Genomic DNA, 19,420 nt, shown 5'->3' with positions numbered 1-19,420 from the left:
TTAATGGACTCTTGCGTAGCCCTGGTTTTCTGTCACTTAAACACACATGCTAATCCACATTCCCCTGCAAGGCTTTTTATAGCTGTGACATTTCGTACTTTTCCAAATCATGTCCCTGCTTTACAGGTGGTTGAGGCAAACAATTTTTGAGAGTCAGAAGGGTAGCTAATTAATAATTATGCTGACGGCAGATGCAAATGAAGCTGTATAATGATTCGGTAGAGGGCCTGGGGAGGGAGCTCTGAGGCCAAGTGCACAGAGATGGACAGGTGGGAAGGGACCTTCAGGAGCTCTCACCTGGAGGCTGCCTCACGGGGGTAGAGGCTGATGTGCCTGCAGCTGGAGCCGCTCCAAGCACAGTAGGGGTCCCGGGCAAGGAGGCAGTCCCCGCAGCTCCGGTACAGGCTGCAGTTGGCCACGGGCACCTGGACTACACCTGCGTGTGAGGCAGCATACAGCAGGCCCTGCACAGACACGGGCATGAGGGGCAGATACAGGCAACCAGGGCCCCCACCCACAGCCACAGCTGGCTCTCGTGTCCACCAGAGCCACTCCCCAAAGGCCTTTCATGCTCTCAAGCACCCCACTTTCTGATAGCTCAGACCGTGAGCCTGGATCTCTCCACCCTACTGGGGCAAGGGAGAAAAAGCTGGTGGGGACCGCTTGTCGATAGGAGGGGCACCCCAAACACGCTGTCCAGACTCTTCTGCCCACTCACCCTGTCGGGGTCCAGGAGCAGGTTCTGCACGGGCTGTCCTGGTGAGAAAATCTGCAGCTCCTCAATGATGTGCACCTTGGGGCCCACGCTCACCGCCTTGTGCAGCCGGCCATCACCTGGAGCGAGGACAGTACTCAGGCCTGGACTAGAGCCCGCTGCCCATGACTCCACGGCTGTGCCCCCTGGACTCTGGGCCTGCCCTGCTGCAGGCACTCACCGGTGCCCAGGAAGAGGACGTCGTAGGTGTGGTGCAGGCCAGGGACGCGATGCACTGCCACGCGCTGGTAGCGGGCCTGTGGCTGCAGCAGCAACAGGCGACTCCGGACCTGGCTATCCATCAGGAAGTGGTCCTTGAGGAAGTTGAGCACGCGGTCGGGGAGCTGCAGGGATGAGTTGATCTTCTTCTCCCGGGCACTGTTGGTGATGCACTGAAGGAGGAGGTGGCGGTGTGAGGCGAGGCACACTCAGGGCAGGAAGTGGGCCCCGAGGATCCTGCCTGGGCTGTCTCTTGAGGGGACAGCAGGGTGTCTGCCCAGCCCTCAGAAGCCCCGGCACATCACTTGCAGGTATGCAGAGCCAAGGCGCTAATCTGGAGGTCACAGGGCAAAGCCCAGGGTGTGAGGCACCCAAGGGCCCCAGCTGGCAGGTTTCCCTGCCTTCCCTCCTCTCTGCCCCTCCCCCAGGCCTTGAGCAGCCAATCAGGCTTCCTGCTCCTTTAGCATCGGTTCACTGGCCAGGTTTCCCAGAGGAGGGGGCAGAGGGTTCCTGCAATGAGTTCTCACACTGCCTGGGCTTCCTGATTCTCTCTGCCCAAGGGGTTCTCTGCCACAGCCCTAAGACTTTACATCCAGGACTAACTCTCAATTGATGAGGCACACGGGTTAGTGACAAACACTCCAGTGGAACAATGCTGAGATGTGCTCCACACAGCCTCCCAGGGCCCCAGGGGACTGAGTCCCAGGTGCCCACAGCAGTAAGGGCTCATGGACACCCTGTTTCTTGGCTTTGCTCCTTAAGTCTCACTTTCCTATTCCCTTGAGCTACATCCTGGGATTGCCCCCATGTAAACTGCTGGCACCCGCATCCTCTCTCAGGTCTGCCTTAGGAGAAGCCCATTAGGCTGGACGGAAAGAAGAAAGGCCTATTTCCCCATGGTCTAGCCATTCATCACTGAATAACTAAATAAGGAGCTCGTAGCTGACCAGGGGAGGCACAAGTGAAGAGACAGTTACAAAGGGGTGTGGTGAGCACCCTGACGGGGACACGCCCACCCACCTGAGACAGGTGTGAAGGCACCCGACCTTCATGGTCACATCTAACCCAGAAGGACAAGCAGGCCTGGGCTTTTGTGCCCACTTTCAAGATGAAAAAACAGCCTTGGAGAAGCTGGGTAGTCACGGCCTGGGGTGGGGCCCCGTCCACCCAGCACCCCACCCTGGTGCAGGGAGCAGTCCTCACCGCGCCGGGCCGGGGCGTGGGCACCGGGTACGTCACAGTGTACCACTGCTGCGTCTCACGGTTCACCTCTTTGTAGAGGCCGCTGAAGGCCCTATGAACGTCCTTCATGGTGAAGACACAGATGGCAGAGCCCTCTGTGGTCCCCCTGTGCCTACAAAAAAAAATGGCCAGATTAATGCAGAAGCCCTCAGGCCCAAAGGCCGGCTCCCCGGCCTCAGTCCCAGCAACTCATTACCCTCCGTTCCCAGCTAAATCCTGGAGGCCGTACCACTGAGAGGTGAAGACCCCATAGAAGAGGGTGTCACGCCAGTCCTCGGGGTTTGGGCTCAGCATGAAGACGTCTTGCAGCACGTTAAACGGGAAGCCATCGTCAGGCCGGGAGCACAGCAGCTGGGCCTTCAGGAAGGACGTCCAGCGCTGCTGCAGGATCCGCTCGCCACCTTTGTCGCCCTGGGGGAGAGACAGCGGGGTCTGGGCTTGGTGCTCCTCGTCGTCCCTCCCCAGAAGTGGCTGAGGCAAACACCAGGGCGGGTGGGAAAGCCAAAGCCAGGCCTGAGTTCCATTTAAAATCAAGAAGACTTGGAGGCACAACGTCTACGTCCCAAGACCAGGCTACGTAGACGAGACTGCTTTCCTTGCCGTGGAATCCCACCAAAAAAGGACAAGGAAGAGTCTACCGACAAGTATGGAAAGAGGTCATGACTCCTGTTGAAGAACTGCATGAGTTTAATTCTTGTTTCTAAATAGTCTCCTTATTATATACATATATGGAATAAAAGATTAGCAAGGGACCTTCCAGAACGCTAACAGTGATGACACCCTGTGGTGGGCGTGAGGACCGCACCGCGGACAGTCAACACTCAGCTGCCGCCCACCACATGCCTAAAAGCTCTGTGGGAATTAATTTAATCCACGTGAAAATTCCGAGGCCAGCTTGGTTACGATTCTTATCAAACAGACCGGGGAGCCGTAGCTGAGAAGGTAAGGGACTTGCCCAAGATGACACTAGCAGCAGAGTTTGAACCCAGGCCTCCTGGCTCCAGGTCTGTGCTCTTTATCATGATGCTATACTCACTGCCTCTTTATTCTGTGATATTGCGTGTACTTTTCTGTTCTGTATTTCATGTTTTAAATAAGAGAAGACAATAAGAGGTATTTTAATTTAAAAGGAGGGAGAGAAAAGCCGTCAGTTAAGCTGTTCCTCCCGGCCTTTCCTGATCTGGTGCCCGTGGACCTTTCTGGAGCCTGCTGGGGCTCACCTTGCAGATGCGGGCGATGCGGGATACAATGGTGTTGTCAAAGAACTCAAACTCCTGGCCAGTCTCGCTAAAGAAGAAGTAGATCTTGTCATCGTCCCCTTCCACGCTGCCCAGGCTCTCCGGAATGTAGGCTGAGGCCACAAATGCTGGGTCTGTGGGACCGGTGGGGAGTGCACAGTGAGCCCAGGGGTCCAGGACAGGCGAGACTCTGCTCTCAGGCCCTGCTGCGGGGGATCTCTCCCCTTCCCCCGGCTCCCAAGCCTGCCCGCGGGCCGGCGCTGAGAGGACTTCACCTTGTAGCCAGTTGAGGGAGCTCTCTGTCTTGGTGGGGCGGAGGGTTTGGCTCCGGGAGATGGCCGGGTCATTCCCCTGGAAGTTGCTGACTGTTCCAGTGTACAACTCGCCATCTGCCAAGAGAACATTCCCATGGGAACAGCCCCTCAGCACGGCCTCCTCCCTCTGCTCGGAGCCTGGAGTGACCCCAGCCCTGCCCACATCACTGGGGTGCACAGAGGAGGGAGTGGGAACTAGGAGAAGCCAAACCCAAGGGCAGCCCAGGGTCATTCTGCACTGGGAGGCCCCCCCACACACATGCCACCCCACCCCCTGCCACAGAGCCTCAAGGAGCCCACCCTGCCCCAAACACTCACCAACCACCAGGGCTGTGGACTTGAAATTGGGATCAAAGGGACAACGGCCCTTCCCATCTTCCAGGAGGATGCTTCCCGCCCTGTCTTGTGCCAGCGTGAAGTTCTCCACATTCTGCAGGGGAGCAGACGGGTGGGCTCAGGGGCGTGTCAGGGAATGAGTGGGCTCGGTAGGAAAGGAGGGGGATGCTGGAGAAGGCAACTCTGCGAGGTGGGGGAAGAGATCCCACGGCCCGTCCTCCCCACCCCAGGGCCCTGGGCACAGTGCCAACATCGTCTGCCTCTGCAGTGGGCACTAGTAGCCCCAGCTGGCAGAGGGGAGACGAGGCTTAGAACGATGTGAGCCAGGAAGGGGTGGCAACACGACGCAAACCCGGTACGTCTGGCCAGGCCGGTGCCCCGACCCACGCCACCCTCGGCTAAGGCGTGCGCAGGGCTGAAACACAGGTGTGAGGGTGCTGAGGAGGGGCGTACAGATGGGCAGTCAGGGACCTACAGGCCTGTGTCGTGAGTCCGCCAGGGCCATCACACGCAACTCTCCTTCAGGGCCCCTTCAGCCCACTGCTACGAAGGAGCCTCGCTGGGCCCTGGCCTGCACCAGGGGTTGGCGCTAGACAACAGCTCCCTGGGGCAGAAAGAGGGGCCGTTTCCGGCGAGGAGGGGCACTCACCACGTAGGTGCACAGGGGGCTGAAGGCCCCAGTGCCACAGACGTACAGGTGGCTGCTGTTGAGAGGCAGGAGGATCTTGATGTAGTTTTGACAGTCACGCTGGGGAAGGAGGGAGGAGGATGTCAGATCCAAACCAGCCACTAGGGGGCACCACCAAGCCCTCCCCCAGACCCAAGGCCAGTGCTGGGGGTGCGGCCTCAAGCCCGGGAACACTGGAGAGAATCCAAAAGCAGGAGCCTCCAGGGACGGAACAGACCGAGGGCCACAAGCGTGTGCGTGTGCACTGGAGGGTGGCCTTGGGGTTCAGCTAGTTCTGAGGTTGGCAAACTTTTCTTCAGTCTGGGGTGAGGCACACAATTCCCCCTTGGCTGTCCTAGCCCCTAAGAGTCCTCTTCAGAACCTCAGTAGAAACCGCTGGTCAGTCCCAACCCCCTGGGGAGGAAGCCACAGCCCAGGTCAGGAGGATACACTCAGGCCTGAACCCCGGCCCCAGATGGACAGCCTCCCAGCATCTAACGGCCCCTCTGACCCAGCTTCTGATCACTCCCAAACCTTTCTCCTCTGGGACCTTTCCCTTTTCTTAAGGACAACTCCATCTTCTTGGCTGCTGAGGCTCCAAACCCCGTAGTCAGCTTCGACTCCCTGCCTCTCACATCTCCCCATTTTTGCACCAGGAAATCCTGGTGGCCCCATCTTCTAAATACATCAGGAATCTGACCATTTCTCTCTCCCTTTATTTGTACCACCCTGGTCTTGGTCACCATCACCGCTCGTCCCTTGCTGGCCTCCTTCTTTCTGTCCCTGGGGGCCAGCGCCAGACCATGCCATCCCTCTGCTCGGCCCTCCAGTGGTTCCCCAAATGCCCCACTCAGAGTACAGTCCACAGCCTGCTCCTGCTCCGGGCACCCCATGGTCAACTCCCTCACTGCCTCCTCATCTTGGCTCAGACGTCGCTTTTTCTAGTGAAGTGTAACCTGACTACCTTTTAAACGAACTAATTTTTGCCCGCGGTTCTTTCTCCTTTTTCACAGGTCTATCTCCAGGGTCTAAAAAGCGCCCGGGCACAGAGCAAGTGCTGAATGAAAGTCGTCAGGCGCAGCCAAGACTTGAACCTCTGTCTTGACCCCAAGTCTGGTGCTCTTTTTTTCGCCTTAGCTGTTGCCTGCTGCACTGAGCACCAAGAGGCTTCTGAGAATGGTGGGGAGTCCCAGAGGAGAACCCCAGGCTGAATCTGATCTCCTCACAACCAATGGTCTGGCTAAAACCACACCAGGATGTCAGACCTGCCACATCAGGCACCTTCTGCAGATGGATATAACTCCTGCCCCCACCCAATCACTGCTCCTACTGGAAGCTGATATTTATGTGGCACTTATTTATGTGGCACAGGGGCCTTATGCCTATTAGTAACTTGAATCCTCACTCATGTTAAGTCCAGTGAGACAGGCATCATTATCCACATTTTACAGGTGGGGACGCCTAGGCTCAGAAAATGCAAATTTACTTTTTAAGGCTGCGATTCAAACCCAGGTCTGGCCATCTCAGAGGCGTATGCCCAGTCCATCACCAGTGGCTGCATCTGCTCCCACTCCTACTTCCGCCCTGGGTCCAGCCTGGTCTGTCACCCTCCATCCCGCCTGTAGCCCAGGCCGCGTTCAGGCGCTAGCTCACCTGTGGGTCCTTGCCCTTGAAGCTGCACTGCTGCTTCCTCTCGGCATCTGCGCGCCACAGCAGCTGGGGCACGACAGAGAGCAGGTAAGTGTGCACGTGGAAACGGAGGGTACGCCTCCCCGCTCCTCTCCCCTCCCCGTCTGCATCATCCTTGAACCCAGAAGGTCAGTCTTCCTGTCCACCTTCCCCTCTGCCATCCTCTGCCCAGCCCCGTCGGCCCCGGGCATCGTCTCTCACCTCCTGGTACTCCCCGCCTGGCAGGAAACTGACGCTGCTGTTGAGTGCGAAGAGGGCCTCTCGGGCACCCACGTACAGGGTCTTGCCGTCCCTGCTCAGCAGAAGGGCGGTGTAGTTGGAGATGTTTCCAGCTTGGAAGCTGAGGAACGGCCGCTTTTCAGAGCCTGGGGAGGGGAAGATGGACGTTACCTGGGGGTCACCCTTCCCATGAAATGGACCAATCAGAGTGAAGATAGGTTAGCAAGCTGGTGGGGAGCAAGGGGCAGGGGACAAGGGGGTCAGGCTTAAAGGAGAGCAGCATTCCCGGACTGGTAACATTCTGCGAGAAACAAATACACAAAGGGGAATGGAAAAGAACTTTAATTACAGCAATTAAAGTTCTAAATGTCCAACCACAGGGGGCTGGGTGAAAATAAATCCTAATACTTCATTCGATGGAACACTAGCAGCTGGTAAAAATGATGCTGTAATAGAAACTCCAGAAAAACAAGCAAATAAAGTTATATAACAAGGCATGGTCAAAATATAAAGCGAACTAGAATAGAAAGAGATGGTTTTTGAGCACAGAACAAAATCTAAGAAAGAAAAGGACATTTAACACTCTCTTTTGAGTGGCATCAGACCCGAAGAGAAGGACTTGTAGGCACGGCCCACCCCTCGGCCCTGCAGTAAACACGATTTGCATCCGCACAGAAACGCAGACCCCGGTCTCCAATTCCCGGCACCACCCCACAGTCATGAGTGGAAGATTTACGATTATTCAACAGGATGTTCATGTTATCAGCCTTGACCTCAGCAACTGGACCGCACAACAGACAGGCACTGTGATGCCGGGAGCAAGGGCACTTAGAAGTGTGCGGTCTCTATGTCGTCCTCTGAGAGCAAAGAGGGCCACAAAATGCTGTCCACGTGAAGGGAACAAGAAACCGAGGTGGAGGCATATTATTTTAAATTGCAAAGGCAGCCAAATATAGTCGCAGAAAATGTCCGGGGGAGGTGGGCAAGGGTGGTGTAACTGATAGAAAGCCTTATTTTTCTCAGCAGCAAATCAGTGCGTCAGATAAGATAAACAGAGGTACAAGCATTTTACTTAAATCTACGTAGGGAACCACTGGATAACAAGAGGTCTAAACGATTAAGAGTTACCCCTTTAACCACGTCTGGGCTGGGGAAGACTGAGGAAGCTGTTTCTTTTCACAATAAATCCTACACTTAAACAAAATTATGTGCATGTATCCTCGATACAAGTTTTAAATGTGTTTCATTGTTATAGAATACATAATAACAAGGAACGATTCTAATGACCTAACACTGAGTGAAGCCGAGGTTATAAACTACTATGCATACATAGTCTACCTTTTTGTAGGAAAAGTACAAACACAGAAAAAAAATCCAGAAGAATGAATCACAAAATGCTGAAAAGTGGTAACCTTCATGGGTTTCCGGGGAATTTTTTTTGCTTTTCACTTGTTATCATTTTTGGAGTCGACAGGTTATACTTGCGTAATGTGAAAGAAACAAATTATAAAAAGAAAACTGAAATGCGCACACACACACATCTATCCACCAGGGTACCGTTCGTGCTCTGAGTGACGAATGAATTTGGAGAGAAATTATTTTAAAAATTCTAAGCAGCTGATATGAAAAGAAAAACAAGCACAAAGCAGCCACCGTGCCCAACCTCAGGCGTCTCCTCACTGACCGGTGGATTATGACCAGACAAACAAATACAGTTTCATGAAGCAGAGGAAGCAAAAAGTACCACATGCCGACAAAGCAGTTGTGAAGATGACTTTGTGTGTGTTTACATAGCGAGTGATTTTACATACCCCCAGCCTGGTTCCACAGGGGTGAGAAAATATTAAAAAAAAAAAAGGAGGTAGTGAAATATAAACACTAAAATTAAGAGCAGAGAAAAAAACCAATCTGAAGAAGACATCAAAACCAGAAAGGAAGGACGGGTTCCCAAAAGCAGGTCATAGGCCCCACATAGCTCCTGGAATTGGGCTGAACATTTAGTGCTGAGCCTCCCAGCAGCCAAGGAGAAAAGGGAAATGAAGTTGCCTTATCCTCACTGTCCAAGAGGAAGAACGCATCCCTCCCTCCCAGAGTTGCCTCCCTCCCAGAACCAGAGTTGAAACCGGGTTGCACTGGGAACTCACAGGGGAGAGTCCGGCTCAATGTCCAGACCCCGAAGTCTGCTGCTGAAACCACATAGGGCAGCTGTGGTCGGAGACGTTAAGGCCTCTCTTTAAACTAGTAAGTCCAGAATCACACCAGACTCTAGGTTTTTTGTCTCAAATTCCCAACTCTTCACCACTTCCTGTGAGCACTCTACATCCTGGGAGGCCCAAGGAAAGTTTCCAGCACTAACCTCCTACTTTTCCCAGACGGAAAATGCCCCAACACACTGGGCTCCAACTATGTTGCTTGGGCTTTGTGCCAATGAGACAATGAGCCTTCTGGAACAAGTGGCCTGACCCTTCTATGCTCTCTTCCTGGGAGGAACCACCAGCCTCCCGTTGGCCATCACAGGTCCGCTCCAGGAAGGTGCCGTGCTAAATAAACTCCTTGTAGATACTAACTCCCTGCATGCCCACAACAACCCTAGGAGGTACGGACTGTTGTGACCCCCACTTTACAAATGAAGAAAATCAAAGCTCAGAGAGATTCAGCGATTTACGCAAAGCCACACAGCAAAAAAGAGGCTGCAGTGTAAGGTCGGCTTAGAAGGGCACGGTAGGCAAACTGTGGGATGCAGCAAAATCACCCAGAAGATCTGAACTCCATGTCCTGCCTGACTCTGATGCCACTGACCTGGGCCAGGGCCGGGGAACATGCAATCTTACGAGCTCCCACGTGATTCTGGACTGAAAGGTCCAAGGACCACACTTTGAGGCGTGCCATGCAGGTCTTCCACAGCACAGTGTACACATCGTGTCGCTCAGCTTTAGCTTCCTCACACGTATCATGGGGATAATGAGAAAAACGTAAAACTCACGGCGGTGTCCTGAGAAGTCAGTGAGGCTGGGGCAAGTGGCTGTTGCAGTCCCTCCCTACCTTTTGCACCCCTCTAGTTTTCTGAAAACAAGGGTTATCCCGAATCTGCCAATGCTTATCTGCCCGCAGGGCGGAGACTTCAGTCTGGGCAGGAGGCTACTCTTGGAATCTGTCCAGATACAGAAATGGCAAAGATCAGAGATAAAAGCTGAGGTCCAGGTGGCAGCTGGACCACACTTGGGCCGGGGAGGGGGTGGACACCTGCCAAGGGTGACACAGGCAGAGCACAGCCCGGCTGTAGGGGCAGCCGGGGTGCCAGCTGCCCATCCGCAAGTCCAGCCCTCCACACAGGCCAGCTGCTCAAGAGTGCCCGCACCTGGGAGGTGGCAGAAATGCCTCGGAGAAGTGGGTAAGGGGCCCCTCACACGCCTTCCCACGCTGGGGATGCTCCTTCTGAGTCCCCCTGCCCCGGGCCGCTCAGACTCGAAGCCATGGTATCCTGAAGGCCCTGCCTCCCGATCCCTCCTGCACTATGGACTTTACCGGGCTCGTCGGTGGGGCTGGCTTCCCAATGGGAGTCTCAACCAGACAGATGAGGATCGCAGAGGCACAGACCTGGGTCCAAATGCGGCCTCTGTCCCTTACGAGCCTTTTGCCACCAGAGCAAGCCATTTAACATCTTAGAGCCTCACTTTCCTTATCTGTAAAGTGGGGATAATGACACCTTGCCTCATGGAGTTGTTATGTGAAGAAATGCGATTATGCATGTAAATAATAATATGCATAATGAGCCACGTTTACCGAGAGCTTCCTCAAAACAACCGTGGGCACATTAACCCAGTGTTGGCACGGTGTCTGGCACACGACCAGCACTCGAGTGGATCAAAAACAAAAGCCCAAAGCCCTGCAGGAAAATCCAGCCCAGCGAGAGCGGCCAAGGAGCAGGGCAGCTGCGAGGAGCTGCCTCTCCCTCGTCCTCACGGTGAGAGCATTCATGCCAGAGACCTGACCGAGGCCCGCACCCGGCCACACGAGGGTCGCAAGGCCAATCAGAGAGCTTCGGCTCAGAAACGGGACGCTGGCACAGGCACGCGGCGGGCAGTGCTCCGAGTGGTGTTCCCACCTCAGCGCCCAGTGCCTGGCGTCGCCTCCGGGGTCACAGCACCGATGTCTGTGCAGGTCCTGCCTGAGCTTGCCTCTGTGTGTGTGTGTGTGTGCGTGCGTGTGTACGCCCCACCACAGGACTTGTCCATCCTGGTGTGTTCCCTCCAGGGTTCTGTTTGTGTACAGGTGACAGGGACAGGCGTTTGTGCACTCGGCTCGCTGGCACGCCTCGGGGCCGGTCTTAGCATTGACACTGCTCTCTGTGGTCTCCGCCATCCTCCACGTCCTGGGTTAGTCCACTATGGAGGGAGCTGGGCCCGAGGCTGTGGCCAGTTTTCCCAGGCGCCCGGGGCAAGCCTGAGCTGGTGACTTGTCCAGGGCTCCAAGGCCAGACGGTGGGGCTAGCCTGGGGCTCCTCCTGCAGGTACCATGGGGTGGAGCGTGTCAGAGCCACCTGCATGGCCCCACTACCCCAAACCAGGGCTTGGGACATCAGCAGGGAGTGATGTGGGAGCAACTCTACCCCAGACTCATCTACAGTTTCTCACTTTCCCTGTGACTCAGCCGGAAGCTTGGCGCTCTCTAGGGTGAGACGGGAATAGGGCTCAGCACCGTCCCCACCCCGGGCAGTCCCCACCCCGGCCAGGCCATCCAACGAGCTGTGGCAGGGCCATGACTCAGAGCCCCACCCCACCTTTCTCTCCTTGGTGGCTCCTGGCACCACAGCTGACCTGGCCCTAACATCCCGCCCTCCACAGGCCCCAGCTTCCCTGGGGAGTCAGAGCCAGGACAGTGCTCCCATCAGGCGAGGCAGCCCGCTACCCTGCAGCTGGGATCACGAAGTTCCAGGGAGGGTCTGAGTTCGAGACAGCCCCTGAGGGCCTCCCGGAGGCTCAGCAGGAGCACCTCTTCCCAGGGGGTCACACTGGACCCTTGGGCTCACTTGTGTCAGCAGGAGCAGCACCTCCAAGGCAGGAGTGCTGACTCAGTGACTGACTAGAGCAGCCAGTGACCTCACACGTCCTTCCTGCACACCGCCCAAGTGCTAGGCAGGGCAGCCTGATAAGACAGTAGTGGCAGGCCACACTCTGCCGTCACCAAGCCAGGACAGAGTCCCTGACAGGGAGGGTTCACTCTGGGCAGGAAAGAAGGGCTATGTGCCAAAAGTCTTCCCCAGGGACCGAGGTAATGACCAAGAAAGGGTCAGGAAGGCGAAGGGGGCCAGCCTCAAAGCACCCGGTGCTGCTGGGCAGGCATGCCAAGTGCCCTGCTGTTGCCTGAGCGAGCAGGACAGAGCTCCTGCCAGCATCACCAGGTGGCCCTCAGCCCCTCACAGACCCCTCTGTGCCCATCTGGCCAGCAGAGCCCTTACCTAGGACCTGTCACAAGCTGCCATCACCCTGGGAGGCTGACCTCTACCTCCCCCACCCAGGACCAAGGTCAGATCCTCAGCCTCTGCTGGGGGCTGGCTGTTCCTTAGCAACCTGTCTCACCTGAGGCCTCTGCCCTAGGGTCCATCTGCTTCCTCCTCCAGATGTCTCCCCTGTTTTTAAGAAAACCGGGGCCACTGGGCATAAACACCCTTAACTTTCCACTGCCGCCCATCTCCTCAGAGACAGTCCTGCGTCATTAACCGCAACATGTATCCTAGAAATGTGTGTACCTCCCTCCTCCCCTTTCCCAGCCAAAACCCTGAAGAGAAGAGCCACCCAGTGCCAGCTCCCTTCCTCACCGCCCCCTCGCTGCTCGGCTGGGATTCAGGCCTTGACCAGCCCGACGCTCGCCAGAGCCCAGGCACCGCCTCACCGCAAGACTCCGGCCTTGCGGAGGTCCCCTGTCCTTATGGGTGTGCCGCCCCAGCCTTAAGGGTCACTGCACGTCTCCCACACACTCCTTCTGGGCCTCCGTCCCTCCGTAGCGCTTACTAAGCACTTTAGATGATAGACGCCTGTAATCCTGGCGAGGATGTTGGACCGCGGGCATTACCACCTGCATTTTTCAGGTGAGAGGGCCGAGGCACAAGTGAAGTAACTCGTGTGGCTGCCCATCTGGGAAGAGTGGTGGGGGCCGGGATTCGAACCTGGCTGCCTGCTACAGGGTCCGCGTCATAAGCACCCTTCGGCTTCTCCGGGGTTTGCTCATAATCGTTCTTGCTCCCTGGAGCCTGTGCTTGGCCTTTGGGTCACACACCCATGCCCAGCACTTCAATGACCCGGAAGCTGGCCACCCCCAAATCTCTTCATCCCGTGCAGATGTTCCTCCGACAGGCCAGGCTGCGCTGTGCAGGCCCCTCCCGCTCTGTCCCCTTCCCAGGCCCCCCCTCTTCAGTCTGGGATCTCTTGCCTCTGTGGCACTGCTCCCCTGGCTGCGAACCTGAGGACGTCCAATCCATAATCAAATCCTGACAATTTTTCCTCCTCAATATTTTCCAAATTTATTTCCCTTCCTATCCCCACTACCCCATCCTGAACCAGGCCAGTGCCCTTCCGCCTGGGCTGCTGCAGTAGCCCCCGTCCCAGGTGGCCTTGCCCCAGGCCCAGCTGCTATGCTGCGGCCAGAGAGCTCCGTGAGAAATCTCACTGTCCCGTGTAAAACCCTCAATTGGGCCCCACTGTCCAAGCCCCTATCTTGCCAGCCACATCCCTCAGTTTAACAGAGTGACATCAAACTGCAACTCGAGGTCCTATTTCTCCTCCTGGGCTTTGCTCGGGCAGTCCCCCCACCCAGAAAGCCCTTCCATTGGACTAACTCCTACTCCTCCTGAGAGATGCAGCTCAGTTTCACCTCCTCCAGGAGGCCTTCCTGAATCCCCAGCTGGGCGAGGGCCCCGTCTTTGTGCACCCATAATTTCCTGCCCACACCTCTCAGATGCACTGACCACACTGTTCTATGATGATGGGTTTTCTGTCTCTTCTACCAAGCTAAGAGCACACGGAGGATCATCTGTCTTATTCCTATTTGCATCACGTGGCCAGTGAGTGCCAAGGAGTCATTCGATAAACATCTGTTTATTGATGTTTACGAATGACTGACAGAGCTCTAAGTCCCAACTTGGGGTGCTTCAGCCCAGGGAGGGCCCCCAGATTCAAATGGGGCAGTCTGGAGGCCCTGAAGCCTCACATTCACATCACCCCTACTCTGGCCCCTCTCCAAAACACTGACCAGCTGTGCAACCCTGGACAAGGCACCTGCTGTCTCTGAGAGGAAGCCCTCGCGGGATTGCTGGGAAGACCGGACAAATGCAGCACACGACAGTGCCGAGCCCTGCTCCCAGGTTCCGGGGTCACCGACAACCAGTACTCGCCCTACCCATGCCCCATGCTGCCTTCCTTCCCCCAGCCTTTGTAAACCCAGCTCCCTGGCCACCTCACAAGGCTGCGTGTGCAGGGGTTGGCAGGCAAGGGCAGGGGGCAGGGGCAGCTGCCTAGATGCCAGAGCCTCTCTGAGGAGGTGGCCGCCGCTTAGGCCTGGACACTGGCCGCTAAATGGAATGGGACCCGGCCTTGCCAGATCTTAGGAAGCGCTAAAAACCTGGATTTCTATATAAATTTCCTGAGTTTTAAATATCGGCGACTGATTAAGATTTTTCTGAAATATTTGGAGGCCAAACAAAATATATCTCCAGTTGGCTCTGGCCCGCTGCCCCCAGCATGCAAACCACTGTCTGAGTCATTTGCTCCCAGCCCAGGCACCACGTTCATGCCAAGGCTGTTGGGTTGGCCGAATTTCCAACCATGGCAGTGCCATTAGGGGCCTCAGCTGGATCCTTGTCCTGTCCAGAGAGTGACCTCAACAGATTTCTTTACCAGATAGAAATGCATAACCCATCAATTATCCAAGGGCTGGGCTGGGTCATTTTGCTGTTTTTGTACATTTCACAGGTGACGCAGGAGGCAGCTGTTCCGATAAAAATATGGGTCCTGCCCCAGATGGCTGTGGCTCAAGGCTTGGGCCCTGACCTTTCTAGCTGTGTGACCCTGCCATGTGAGCTGGCTTCTCCAAGCCTCAGTTCCCTCATCTGTGTGAGATGGAGCAATACCACATCCCAGGGTCACGCCTGGCACGCGGTGGGCCCTGCATCCTGTCAGCATCTCTCTCAGAGAACAGGCTAGGGGAGGCCAAAAAAGAGGGAGCAAATTGGTTCATTTGGCTCCTCTTTAGGAATTCTGATAAAATGAGAGATTTCTGTCTACTGTCTCCATGAAAAAACCCTTGCCACAGGCCCGCCACCTCTCTGAACCGCATTACGCTGTCAGGATGGGCTTCTCAGAGGACCCCCAGAGGTCTCCTGGAAAACAGACTAGGCTATAGGCTTGAGAAGTAACGCTATGGGACCACGACAAAATACTTCTCCTCTCTGAGCCTCAGCTATCTGATCTGTAAAATGGGGCTAATCCCACCTAATGCCGGTGGAAAGAAGACAACTAAAGCCTGGTATCCCCAGCTGCTCTACATCTGTTTCTCCCTCCTGCAAGGCACTGAATCACTGAACGCTGGAACAGAAACACGAGGACACAACCTGTGTCGCCTAAGTGCTGGAGGGCTGTCTCCTGCCTTGTAGTGGAGAGGGTCACATAGGAGTAGTGGCTAAAGAGTGACCAGGAAGATGGCACAGGACTCAGAGCAGAAGAAAGGCTTGCAGCCTTGGGAATGACAGGGGATGGAGAGGGGTCCTCATGGGACCTTGGGTATGTGTCCTAAGACAGCTACCTCTGTGTAAGCCATGCTCCATCCTGGACACAAGGGAGCACTGCCAGGACAGGCGATCATACTGCCCAGAGGAGGGGCAGGGAGGGCTAGCTAGGGAGGGCAGCTGGAGCTGCTGAGGGCAGGCTGGCCTGGACCGCGGCAGTCTCATATTTTGGGCACCGATCCTGAACATCCGTGAGAACGGGAGGGGGCCCACAGGCTCTAAGAAGGGGACATGGGAAGGAGTGAGTGACAACACGACCCGAGTCCAGCCCCCACGCCACCCTCTGCCTCTCTAAAGGGTAAACAAGCAGGTACACCTCAATGTGCCCCCAAGGCTGTGCAAGCGCAGAGCTTTGCTGAACTGGCACCCAGGCACCCAGGTGAGCTACGCAGAGGGCCCAGTGGAGCCAGCGAGGGGCAGGGGAGAGGGAGGTCCAGTCCAGCCCCAGGGAGAGGAGGTTCTTGGGGCAATGGAGGACTTTGAAAGAGCTGAACCAGGAGCACTTGGAAAGTGGGCTGAATGAAACAGGACCCCTGGGGATAACCTCCCGCATGGCAGGGATGGGGTCTGGACCACTTCCTTCCCTGGCCTGGCGCTCAATCCCTGTCTACCAAACTGATGCACATAACTTCACCGGGCTAGGCAGGAAGGGCATCTCCAACACAGACGGCAGAAGCCGCTACCTTTTACTGGGGATGCCACACGTGCCAGGCGGTGTGCCAAGCACTTCGCACGTCATCCTCTCAGCACCCCGTGAGGTGGGTCCTGCTACTATTCCCATCTCGCCAGTGTGAAAACGGGTCTGGAGGAGGCGAGTCGTGCCATTAAGAAGAAGGGCAAGCTAGTCATCAACGCCGGGCCATTAGCAAGCACAGTGACAGCTCTGTCCGAGCGGCTCTGAGGGGCCACGCTAAAGCCAGCCCACGGGTCAGAGGACAAGCAGCTGATCTGTGCCCCATTCTCTCAGCTCAGTGGGGTTTTGTTGACTGCAGGGTGCAGGCCTGAGGGTTTGGAAACACTGCATCCAGAGCTTTCCGGCCAGGCACGTCCAGGGCAGAGGGGATTAACAACTCCTTTTAATTGCCCAAATAAGGGGACCCAGCAAGACGTTTATAGGAGCAGGTTTTTGTCCCTTCCTACACGGCCTGGCCGGGCGGCACCGGACCCCACGGCCCACATGCCAGCCGTCATTCCGACACAGCATCTCCCTGCTCCCGACACTGCAGACCCTTTGGCCCTGGAACCAACGCACAACACGGCGGAAATGAAACTCCACACGCGTCTTTGAAGCGCTCCTTTCGCAGAGACGAGTCACTTCCCCCTAAGGCCCTGGCTTGGTCAGCTCACCCAGTCCCCCTCCTCCTCCTGGCCACTGGGTGAGACCACAAATGGGGCACCCCTTCCCGGTGGCCCCAGAAATCTGATCGGCAGGGACAAGGGCACCAAAGGAAGGGTGCCCCACGTCCAAGGCCTTGTTTCAAACCGCAGACACGGCTCACTGTCTCTAGGCATGTGGGCCTGTGGGGATCTTCGGGGGGAATTCGCTGGGGAAGGCAGGTGGCAGGAAAGAGGGGTGCGGGCCCTAGTTCCATGCCTCTCTCTCTGTTCTGAGGGAGGGGCCCTGGGGCTCATGCCCAGTGCCCCATGGTCACCATGGGCCTGCCCAGGGTGGGCACGCTGCCAGGAACATCTAACGAGCCCCCAGGGATGAGGCAGGAAGCTGCCTCAGGCCACGCTCGCAGGGTGAGCCTGTTTGGTCACCAGGGCATTCCTCTCTGGGGCACCCAGCCCGACAGGAGGACCTGCACGTAGATGGCAGGGGGGCCAGGAGGAAGCCCAGTGGGGCAGGAACTCCAGGCTGTGGTGCAGCCCAGTGAAGCGTGGCTGTGTGCTCAGTCTCAGACACTGAGGTGCTGCTAAGCCATGCCAGGGCTTTGGTGGGACTAGAAAAGAGGTCCCCTCGGGGCAGACCCAGGCTCGAGAGCACAGCAGAGGGTCTTTTTCTCCAGGACACACAGCTCGGAAAGCAGAGTATGGACTGCAGTTCCAGCCTTCAGCTGGGCGCCCTTGCGCAGTACACAAAGTATGTGCCATTGCTGGCAGTCCTCTGGGGGTTAGGATTTTTTTTAACATATGAATTTTGAAGGGATATGGACATCCAAACCATAGCACCAAGTGATCTATGCAGAGGGTGCTGGCATGAGACAGAACAGAAGCCCATACTGAGGCCTGGCAATGGTCACAAATTTGTGGCAGTGGGCCGGGTCCCGGAGCTGTGCGGGCAGCCACTACTGGCTGTTCTAGCTGCTCTCGGTTCCTCCTCGCAGCCCCCCGAGTCTATTTCTCCGGTCCCCATCCAGTTCCAGAGCTGGACACAGACCTGGTGCCTCTGACACGGCCCTGTCACTAGCCCAGCTTTCCCAGGACCGTACGTGGACTCCACCAAGCATTTGTCCCTACCTCATTTTACCTGCTCCCAAAGCTGCGAGGGTCTGAGGGCAAAGGGAGTTGTGGCCACAACAGAAAAACAACAAGCCAGCAGGCCTGGGTCCAGAGATACCGGTTTATCTTCACTTAACAAGCCAGAACACCCAAGGGGCTGTGGTCAAACTAACGCGCCAGCACTGCTCCTCCCCAGGCAGGATCACCGTAGCCCTGTGCAGGACATGCCAGAATGAAGCCTGTGCTTAACACATAGCAACAATGAAAGCTAACACTTACTGGGCGGTTTCCACGTACCCAGCCCTGTGTCCTAAGGACTTTTCAAACAAAAACTGAATTTACTCCTCACTCCCGTGAGGCAGGCACTATTATCATCCCTATTTTACAGATGAGGAAATCAAGGCCCAGAGAGGTTGGGCAGCTTGCTCAAGGTCACACGGCTAACTAAGTGGCGGAGGCAGGATTTCAGCAAGGCCATCTTCTGAACTCCACCCTGCCCTGTTTCACACAGGGGTTCTCAGAGTCACTAAGTCAATTTAAGTGCTGATCTGCTAGTCTTTCCTCTTGCAAACAGGGCGCTTTTAGGGGTGGGGATGCTGTAGGAGAGAGATCTGGTAGGGTTTCGGTCTGTAACCTCTAATTTATAAGTCCTTGATTCTAATTCATAAAGCGTGACAACCAATGAGTTAAATGAAGGGCTTGGAGAAACACCATGTGTAGGGCGCCTGTAGATGTTCCCTGTCCATGTAATACACCTAGTTTCACGAAATTTCCAAGACAGCCTTTCAAGGTACCTGTGACTGCCGATTTTGCAGAGGAACAAACTGAGGCCCAGGGAGAAGGGACTTACTTGCCCTGTAGTAAAAATAGCCTTGGAATCCAGGTCCCTCTGATCTCAAAGAGGAATTGAAGAAGCAACCGGATAAAAGGGAAGTTAATCAGAAGGGAGAGCTGGGAGCAGAGGGCTGGAAAGGGAGGGGACCGCAGAGCAGATGTGAGGCCCAGGCGAGGGACCCGGGCCACGAGCACGGTACTCCTGGGTCCCTCTGAGGACCTTCCCAACTTTCAAGACCTGGGGGTCTCAGCGCCCAGGCTGGCCCCAACCGTGTCCCACCAGGGCGAAGAGGCAGGGAGGGAGGCTAGCGCGCTGGTCCTGCCGCGACTTGCTGGAATACCACAACCCCAGTGTTTACGGGGCTGCGAGCTCGGAGGCGGCACCGCGGCTGGCTCTGGTCAGCATCAAAGACAAGCAGATGGGCAGGCGGACCGGCGGGCAGCCAGCACCATCCGGGCCTCCGCCGCCGAAAGGGCGCCCTACAAGGGGCGCGCAGGGGCGACAGAGCGGGCGAGGACCCCCTCCCCGCTCATTAAACGAAGGGAAGAAAGGGGCCCGCGGCCCCACAGCTCCCATCTTCTCTCCTTCCCTCCCTCCCCGTAGCGCTTTGAAAGGAGGAGGGGTCCTAGTGAACCCCACGCCTCCGACAGGCCCCCTGCCTCCTTTGTCACAGCAACCTCGGCACG

The 19,420-nt window shown here is 56.3% G+C and overlaps 1 protein-coding gene across 1 annotated transcript in view; it reads right to left on the bottom strand.

Annotated features, from left to right (window-relative positions):
* Positions 1-19,420, bottom strand: part of SEMA4B (semaphorin 4B) — a 37,157-nt gene that overhangs the window by 2,861 nt on the left and 14,876 nt on the right. The window contains exons 3-13 of the mRNA XM_025050339.1: positions 6,661-6,824; positions 6,424-6,486; positions 4,753-4,851; positions 4,086-4,197; positions 3,729-3,842; positions 3,436-3,587; positions 2,445-2,626; positions 2,177-2,327; positions 936-1,146; positions 719-834; positions 298-464 (exon numbers count right to left, since the gene is read on the bottom strand). Of these exons, the coding sequence (XP_024906107.1) occupies positions 298-464; positions 719-834; positions 936-1,146; positions 2,177-2,327; positions 2,445-2,626; positions 3,436-3,587; positions 3,729-3,842; positions 4,086-4,197; positions 4,753-4,851; positions 6,424-6,486; positions 6,661-6,824 (1,531 nt within the window). The remainder of the gene's footprint in view (positions 1-297; positions 465-718; positions 835-935; positions 1,147-2,176; positions 2,328-2,444; positions 2,627-3,435; positions 3,588-3,728; positions 3,843-4,085; positions 4,198-4,752; positions 4,852-6,423; positions 6,487-6,660; positions 6,825-19,420) is intronic.

Source organism: Pteropus alecto, unplaced genomic scaffold (assembly GCF_000325575.1).
Source record: "Pteropus alecto unplaced genomic scaffold, ASM32557v1 scaffold60, whole genome shotgun sequence".
Taxonomy (NCBI): domain Eukaryota; kingdom Metazoa; phylum Chordata; class Mammalia; order Chiroptera; family Pteropodidae; genus Pteropus; species Pteropus alecto.
The sequence above is the reverse complement of the archived record's forward strand: the minus strand, read 5'-3'. Positions and strand labels throughout refer to the sequence as shown.